Source organism: Habropoda laboriosa, unplaced genomic scaffold (assembly GCF_001263275.1).
Source record: "Habropoda laboriosa isolate 0110345459 unplaced genomic scaffold, ASM126327v1 scaffold204, whole genome shotgun sequence".
Lineage (NCBI taxonomy): Eukaryota > Metazoa > Arthropoda > Insecta > Hymenoptera > Apidae > Habropoda > Habropoda laboriosa.
Window position 1 is genome coordinate 1195342 of NW_017100385.1, and position 9333 is coordinate 1204674.

Genomic DNA, 9333 nt, shown 5'->3' on the forward strand with positions numbered 1-9333 from the left:
TTATTAACGTTACCATTTATGCTATGAGAAAATATTATTTTTTAACATGTTGATGTATGTTACAGAAGAAAAAAGGCAAATTAAAATGCCTTTTGAAAAATGAAAAATCGTAAAAATTTCAAAATCAATAATACTCAATTACAAATTTTTGATTATGACTGAAAATGAACAGAAATCAACAATAGCCTTTTCAATGTAAAAATTTGTATACCGTTAATGTGTATTTTTCGTGCATATTTTACTAGGTAGAACAAAGTGCTTCAGAGAAAAAAGAGTTGCAAATAACTAAAATATGTTATAATCGCAAACAAAAGTATCATATATATGTCATATATATTTATACATGCCTCACGTTTCACGTGTACTAGAAATACATCGATTGAACACATGGCATAAGTAGTATACTCGTCTAGTATTCTTATAAATAAATCTGTATTTTGCATTTTAGTAAGTATATAATTTTTCAAAAATGGGTATAGATAAAGAAGAACCAAAAAGTAACTTAGAAACAACTGAGTTTGTTGAAACTAAAGGGAAAAAAAAGCGATCTGCAAATGATAATCGTATGGAGGTAAGAAATAAGGTTATGTTGAAGTTCAAAAGAATTAGTTCATTGTTTATCATATATTTAATGCCTGAATATCTTTGTTTATTATATGCTTAGGTTGATGTAATCAATGGTATAGAAGGAAAAGCAAAGTCACATGTGACTTCAAAAAAGCGTAGAAATGTAGAAGGTGGTGAACAAAGAAGGGTGAGAAATTTGACTTTCTTAACCTTTAATTAGATACTCGTGATGTTCTCGGTACTCCAGTTGTGTATTTGTGAGATATTTGGTTGCATTGCTTATCTCAGCTATTATGTATCTGCTTTTGAATATTATGCAAAAGCATGATACAAATTTATGTGGAGTGCTGAGGACACCCTATGTATGTAAGCACATCATTTTGTACCACGTATTTAATTAATTTTATTCATGTATATATTAAATGTTTTGTGTTATCATTAAAATACAATAAAATATTTCTAGGTACCTGTACCTGCACATAGGTATACTCCTTTGAAAGAAAATTGGATGAAAATATTTACACCTGTTGTTGAACATTTACAGTTACACATAAGGTTTAATTTGAGAACACGAAATGTAGAATTGCGTACTGCTCCAGAAACTTCTGATATTGCTAATTTACAAAAAGGGGCTGATTTTGTAAAAGCTTTTATTTGTGGTTTTGAAGTTGAAGATGCTTTAGCTTTATTACGTTTAGATGACTTATTTGTAGAAACATTTGAAATTCAAGATGTGAAACTTTTGAAGGGAGATCATCTTTCTCGAGCAATTGGAAGATTAGCAGGAAAGGGTGGAAGGACAAAATATACAATAGAAAATGTAACAAAGACTAGAATTGTATTGGCAGATAGTAAGATTCATATACTTGGTTCCTATCAAAATATACAAATAGCAAGAAGAGCTATATGTAACTTAATTTTGGGTAGTCCTCCATCAAAAGTTTATGGACAGTTGAAAAATATTGCAAGTAGAGTTTCAGAGCGTTTATAGAATAAATACTATAAATCAGTATCAATATAAGTTGATAATTAATATTTAATGTATCTGTATCATATTATACTTTTTTGAATTTTGTAAAGAAATTAAATAATTTATATATCATTTTCTTCAATTTATCATATACATTACTTATAAATGATTAATATTTTAATTACAAGTAAATAAACTTGTTGACTCAATTGTGATATACATACAAATTTTTATTCATCCTAGTTTTACATAATTTGATTTAAAGAAGTATTTTATACTTATACTTTCTGGGCACTTTATTAAGAACTAATCTACCATCATAACTTAATGATGCAAATGTCCAAGGATCAGCAGATGACCATTCAACTGCATAAACACTATCTTCATGTTCTTCATATCTGCCCACAACACCATCCTCAAGCCTAGATAATATAACTTTATTTTGTATACTGTTCTTGAAAATCTCATTTATAGGTATTAAAATTATGAATTACTTTTCTTTTTTGCAATTGTAATCACTTTGTGTACACTCATCTTCAGGAGGTACTATATGTCCAAAGGGTTCTGAAGAAATTGATGCAATACTGCATAATATTACTCTTGAATCACTACTTGAAGTTAAAACCAATTGATCATGAAAACGATTAATTCTAATACTCCACACCCAATGTGAATGTTCCATGCGGGACAATACAGGTTCTGTAGGTGAACGAATGTCCCAAAATTTCATATACCCATCATCTCCACATGTAGATAAAATATACTGACGATTTGCATTAAAATCTAAATCTCTAAATATAAAATAAATATGACATTAAATTTTTTATTATTTTATACATAGTAAAAACTCAATAAATAAGAATGAATATGTAAATTTTATTTGATACCTAATTATTTGAGAATGAGCAGACAAAATTGTCCAAGATGCTTCAGAAGGATTTCTGAAATCCCATCCACGAACATTATTATCATTTAATGTGACAAACTGATTGCAACCATTATGAGGATTCCATTTTCCATTTGTGAAACGTGGTTGACCTTTACTAGCTAAAGCACCAGAAGTAGTAGCCTAAATAAAGTAGTAGACGTAAAATAAATCTATTATTGCAAGATTAAAAAATATATTATTACTTGTGGTCCGTTATCAGCTAAGTCCCATAATATAAATTTATTATCCACAACTGAGACAGCTTTTGTTGAATCCATAGGATGATAAGCAATGGTTTTAAGATCTGTACCATATACTGTGGTATCAATATCTGCTAATTTTTTGAGGTGTTCAACATCATTTGTATATTCTTTCAATTCTGGCAATTTCCAAAGAGCTCCTTTCATTTCACAATAACCAGCATCTAAATGGAAATATATTTATTGTTTTAAAAATACAATGAGATTTTTCATTTTAACATTATAATAGCAAAAAAGTAGTCTAAATAATAACTACCACTTAAAGTATTATAACATGTAATAAATATATTAGGTTCTATAGGAGAAGCCTGTAAGGACCAAATTTCTCCAATAGGATGATGAAACACTTGAGTTTTTAAACCACCTGTTTCTTCATTAAGTTCTACTAAATGAACTTGATTGTTATTAAATTTCAATGACTGTGTTCCTACCAAAAATCTAACAATATCTGTTTCTGCTGTTTGAGCTGATAATGCCCTTGTCTGCAATGTTACAAATAAATAATGTTATGATTGGTTATCATAATCATTTTTTATAATCACGTATTTATAAAATGTATAAACATGAATTCTACTACGTAAATAAGCCTATAATAAATGTTTTATTATGAGTTGTTATTTCTAAAAGCTCATAGCTAAGTAAACTAATCAAAAATGATGATAATTGTTTAAGATTTTTTGTATTCTATTGCATACTTGAAATTCAAGTCCGTATATTACAGGGCTATCATTTTCCATTTTTTTTTATATGGTTTATGTCTTATACAATCAAACAAAATCTTCATTTACAATGTAATCACAGCTTAACCATATGATCTGTCAAAACAACCTGCAACAGTGGCATCATAGATATGCTGTACACATGCATATACATACCCAAATGTTGCACTCAAAAATAAGTAACAACTAGAGGGCACTAGAAACAATTAGTAAAATATTTTGTAAAAAAAATGCCGTTACTGCATTTCAATATTAAATGTCCAACATTCTATAAATTAAAAATTATAATTGTTAAAAAATGTTTAAGCCCCTCAAAAATGATTTGTCAATTATATTTCCACTGTATTGTTACAATGTCTGTTGATTTTTAAATGTATTACGTACCATATGAAATAAGTAAATGTATATTAGCGAAGTAAATCAAAGGATTAATACGAATTGCATCAATCGAGATCAGATATGATGTTTTTTATGATTGACAACTAATTTTGATCAAATATCGAATTTTCCTATTAAAAAAGTACAATTTGAGTTCAACGCATATACAGCAGGAAATTCATTGAATTCATGAACCGCGTAAACAGAGGGGAGAGATATCAGGCCAATCAACGGCTCTGTTTTACCTCCAAACTAACGAACTGCAAGGACATCTATATATTTTTGTTATCCCTGCCATATCCCCACCACTCAGTTAGCAGCTCCCTGCGTTGCTTTGCGTCGGCCGACGGGTAACCAGCCGTGGGGTCACCAGATAAATTATGTCAAACGGAGTGGTGTTACGAACGTGAACGATTATCGGGATTCGCTGTGGCTCGTATACAAAAGTATCGCAAAGTGCGCGCTCATATACGATTCCGGTGTGTTGCCGAATGTAATTCACGCGACTTGCTGTCTCGTCGACTCTCGTTAAATTAGTGTTTAACTTTGAATGATCGTGCACGGGAACGTGTGCGTTTGTATTGTCTCCTTGTACAAATGCATATATCTGTATTTATTTCTTTGAAAAAACCATGCTGACCCGGCAACATCAATTGTAAGTAATCGTTTGTCGCATTACTCGATCGTTCGTTCGATTGACAGTCGTGAACTTCAACGTCCACACTTTCAGTTTACTATCATAAAACAGCGGGATACGTATACGTATTTTCCCTTCGGGCAAAAATACGCGTGTCATGTAACCAGATTCGGCGAAAGTAAAACTGAATAGTAAAAGATATAATTTTGGCAGCATTCGCATGTTGATTCTGCCAAAAATTGAAAAATCTTTTTTTTCGCCGACGTGTCTCGAAGTTTGTTATTTTTGAAATGATCGTTTGTTATCGTTTGTCCATGGAGATGTTTTATTTTCATTGAAACTTGAAAACGTGAAACGTGATACAATATTGACAGTATTGTGAAGTTTATCTTATACGAGAATCATCTTGAATTGTTGTAGTGGATAATTGTGCAAAATGAATTGAATCTAATTGATAAATACATGCCGTGGTGTTGTTCATTTTGAAATATACAATGATTCTGAAGGAAAATTCTTGTTATTCTCGAATATCAATGAATTACACAAAATTTAACGCATCAGCAATAATCATGATGATATTCTACTTCATATAAAAATAGACAAAATCCAAGACACCTATCGTATAATGTACGACGTTGAAAGTTTTCAGACTTTTCTGTCACTTGTTTCACTTGCTCCACTCCGCGTCTCATAGAAACACAAATATTGTATTATCGTCAACACAAGAATCGGAACGCGAATATGGAAACGCGTGGCTGATCCGTTGGATGAAACTCTAACTTCCACAATCGTTTAATGATATATGAGTACCGGTCGATGTCGCATGTGCTATTTGAACACGTTTGCTACCATCCAAAACTCAAAAAGGGGTATGCCGCGTGCCACCAATTCGTACTTTCAGCCAAACACACACACAACATAAACACACCGCGTCTTCGCGTTCAACGAAAGATTTATCGCGGTGGTCGTCTATCGCATAGTGGCGGCATCGACTTTTGATGTGACCGACCGACACGCACTGTCGACGCTGGCACACAAGGTACCGCATTCCGAATCGCATACGTTGCGTCAGTGGCAGCGAACGTGTTAAATAAACTGCTCAATGTTTTAGTCTGAAATACAATCTTACGTTGCATTGCACGTTACCAGTTATTATAGCCAACAGATGCCTCTAGTGAACATGGTAAACCATAGAGTTGGGGTGATACATTTGTAACAACTTTTACTATACCAAGGAACTGTATAACTATGTTGTTACACATGTATTGCTATATTATAGTGCTATACAGTGTAGTATAGCAGTACATTAATTACCTTTGTATATGTTACTGTAGTATAGTGAAAAATTATGTATGCACTGCATTTTATTGTGTACAATACGGATGCCAGATTATATTACAGGGGAGTCCTATACCGTATTATATTAACGGTGAAAATCGTAATATGATTTATCTAATTACTATATCCACTATATTATTAAAATGATATAATGCACATCTCAGCCTGTAGTAAATACTTCAGACGTGCCACTACGAAAATAATATACCATAATATACCAATTCTACTATATCTTTCACGTCGGCATAGTAGGTTATGGTAAATAATCACACTACATCTAACTCTTCAGTTGCAAAAAGGCTATTCCTTTATCTAGAAGATACAGAGTGAGCCGTTAGTTCCACAGACATTGTAGATCCGTCTATTTGTATATTCTTTGGTCATACATCATTTTTTTACATTCATTGAATATAATTTTGTTATTCATAAAGAAATAAATTCTCTAATTTACGTTATATATTCATGTATGCTTTAATTTCAATAAAAATGTAGTCTCGATGTATACGGTATCAATTAACCATGTAAATCGAGAGTTAGGTTGTATACATTTCATCGTTAGTTACATTTGAATTCCACTATGATAAACCTCTGCAGTACAAACATTCTCTCCTCGATCACTCGACAGCTGCTCGATCGATTGAATTCGCCCATTCGATTCCATAGCGCGATACGAGGCGAGAGAGTGAAAAGAGCTTCTTCCCCGTAAAGAACGTTTGAACACTGACGCGCGTGTCCATCGAGGAGGTTCTCGCGTCTTTAAAGTCGACCATTCGTTCAATCGCCGGCGCGTATATACATGGTTGACTGAAAAGGAAGAAAGAGCAGTAGGAGGAAAAGGAGGAGAAGGAAGAAGAAGAGGAGCAATGGCACGATCGCGCTTACGTCGGCTGACCGACCGTTCGGTGCGTGAAAACGAGCCGCTGGCCGGCTTGACGGCCGCCACCTTTGTTTTTCTCGTTCGAGAGCGTTCGTGGATTGCTTTTCAAGTAAAAGTTTAGTAGTAGTCTTTTGGTCTAGAGCTTACGAAAACTCGAAGTTGCCCTTTTCTCACATTTCCTTGAAGACCGATGTGTCGAAGATATCTTTCTGAAGTATTTAGATCGAAAGTTGGAAATTTCGCAGAGATATGGACATTGAAAGGTAATCGTCCACAAGTTATTGAATGTGCGTGTAAACGTTTTAAAGTCGTTTATCTTATTATCATACATATTATATACATGATGCGAAAAAGATTTTTCATGGTACATACAAGTATGACTTGATAACTAGACAAAAAAATCAACGAATTTTACTTGACACTTTATTATACAAAACACTCTCAAGGAATGTCAGATTTTCGAGTCAAGTCATAGAGATACCCCTTTAATTAATTGGCCAGCATGTTTTCGTCCTTTCGGTCGACCTCGTTGCCGCGGCGTCGTTGGTCAGCTCGCTGCTGATGCCGACACGGCAGAGGCCGCTTCCACGTGAGATCGATCGCTGGAGGGACGCACCGGTGGTCATCGTCGTCGCTCGTTTCGAGCTTTGGCCGTATATCAGTTATTCAACAGATGACGAGCAAACCGCGCGTGAACAAAGACACGAGGGCAAGAGTATATACTACGTCCTATTGCCAGGGTCTTCTTGACTATTTAGCTTCACGGAAGCAACATTGGCGCGACAACGTTGCCACGTGCTCTTTGGCGCGACCAATGACCAGTGCGAATTTGGAAACGACCCAGGAGAACGAATTATGAGTAGGGAGTGCTCTACCACCCTGCGAGTACCGCGAACTAAGCCGCGCAAAATCTCGATAGCAGCGAACGATCAAGAATCGATATTTACGAGAGCGTGTTTATTCTATGATGATAGATGGCGGGATTAAAGATGTAGCTTAGTTATTTGTTTCACGTAATCTGTCTTATAACATACTTCACGTTCACGTTCACTGACCCTGTTTCAACTCGTTCACTTATACAGTATATTTTTTCATACAGAACAAAGTCCACGTTTGAATTATAAGGATAATTAAATCGAGTGTTATTTAGATGTAAAGAATTAAATTAACAGTACATTTTTTTTTAACAAATTAACAGTAAATTAACAGCAACAAATTTATACTCCCAGGACAGCGAATATGTTAAGATCTAATGTAAACATCGTACGATGTCTTATGGCGGTTTCTATGAATGGGATACTCACAGTCCAGTCTAGATTGGCGTGAACTGATACGTGTAGTTCTTATCTAGATATCGTTTTCTGCAGAATGATCTTTGGAAATTAACAATTTATGAAAATTAGCAATCTTTAGAAAGTATAATAATTGAAATAAATAATTTCTAAATATGTGTAATCTTTAACAATAACGAACGCTTGGCATGAAACTTGTTCAACAAACGGTCTCCATTTCTTTTCTCTTTCTTTCTTCCCGTCTTCTTTTTCGAGGGTCTTTGCTCTCATGTGGGGGAGAAAAACGATTCGCGGTCGCGTCTTCGAACGTCTGTTCGCGTCCCTCTTTTTCCGGATGGCACTGTTTGAGGGCCGCTGCTGGCAGCACTTGGAGCCCTTGAAAGTGTCGTTCGAAGATGGTTGTAGATTCTGGCTTGGCGGATGGGAGATGTATATGTATAACTGGCTCGTGTAATTAGAAGATCGCGTGTTCGAACGGGTTGCTGGATACTTGAGCGGATGTGACTGGCGTTGATGTCGTGTGTCAGAGGATTTGGTTGGATATGATACTAGGTTTCGAATTAATGTTATCTCCATTTTCGGGACGGACTATTCCTTTTTCTCACATGATAAAATATGTGTACATATATATTATTATTATTGTAACATCTTTATTATGTATTTGAACATGTACATACATACAGTATACGTAACATTGGAAATTACAGATAGATAAATATGTATTATCGTTTGATAAAATATATTTATACATACGTTAATATGGTTTTTCTTAGTATTCTGTTATATGCAACGATTAAGTGTATGTGCAAATGTATCCAATATATCCAAGTCAGATAGAACGAATAAGACGACTTGAGATGGATAATTGTCGCAAACAAGGAAGAATGTAAATGTGAGAAAGAACACTTAGAAGGAAGTTGGAGAGTTGGAACAAAGTTGTATCGTTTAGGAAAAGTTTTCAGCCCCGGCACGAAAGAATTCTCATGGAAGTGCTGAATATGCGAAGTCAATGGGTATTGCAAGAATGTCGCTTCTATTTGGAAATGCTATTAAGAACCTCCATATGGAGGGAACTGTTCTGGGACAGCTAAATGCATCAAATTAGAATCTAGAATTCTGCTGAATCGTGCGCAAAACAATTTATTCAATTTTTAATGCTACGTCCCCGCCGAACTCGCTTCAGACGTGAAAGCACGGGTAAAACCGTTTTGATTTGAACTACTTAATTAGCAATTATAATTGCTATTGATACACGTATGTATTTAACGCAACGTAAAATATCATCGAACATGTTTCATTCAAACTACAAACGAAGGTCTTCGTCTTGAACAAACGAACAAATTAATCGAAAAAAACGATTTCCGTTT

At 34.3% G+C, this 9333-nt stretch overlaps 2 protein-coding genes across 2 annotated transcripts; one reads left to right on the plus strand and one right to left on the minus strand.

Moving 5' to 3' along the window:
- Positions 1–397: 397 nt before the first annotated feature.
- On the plus strand, positions 398–1558 carry LOC108575055 (RNA-binding protein pno1). The gene is made up of 3 exons (XM_017937761.1): positions 398–571; positions 665–754; positions 1031–1558. The coding sequence occupies exons 1-3, from the start codon at positions 470–472 to the stop codon at positions 1556–1558; spliced, it is 720 nt and encodes a 239-aa protein (XP_017793250.1). The 5' UTR covers positions 398–469.
- A 238-nt stretch (positions 1559–1796) lies between these two features.
- Positions 1797–3547, minus strand: LOC108575056 (protein TSSC1). Its single transcript, XM_017937762.1, has 6 exons — positions 3421–3547; positions 2982–3207; positions 2669–2889; positions 2425–2606; positions 2032–2328; positions 1797–1959 (listed from the first exon to the last, which is right to left on the minus strand). Exons 1-6 carry the CDS (start codon positions 3460–3462, stop codon positions 1797–1799), a joined length of 1131 nt encoding a protein of 376 aa, XP_017793251.1. The 5' UTR covers positions 3463–3547.
- Positions 3548–9333: the final 5786 nt, after the last annotated feature.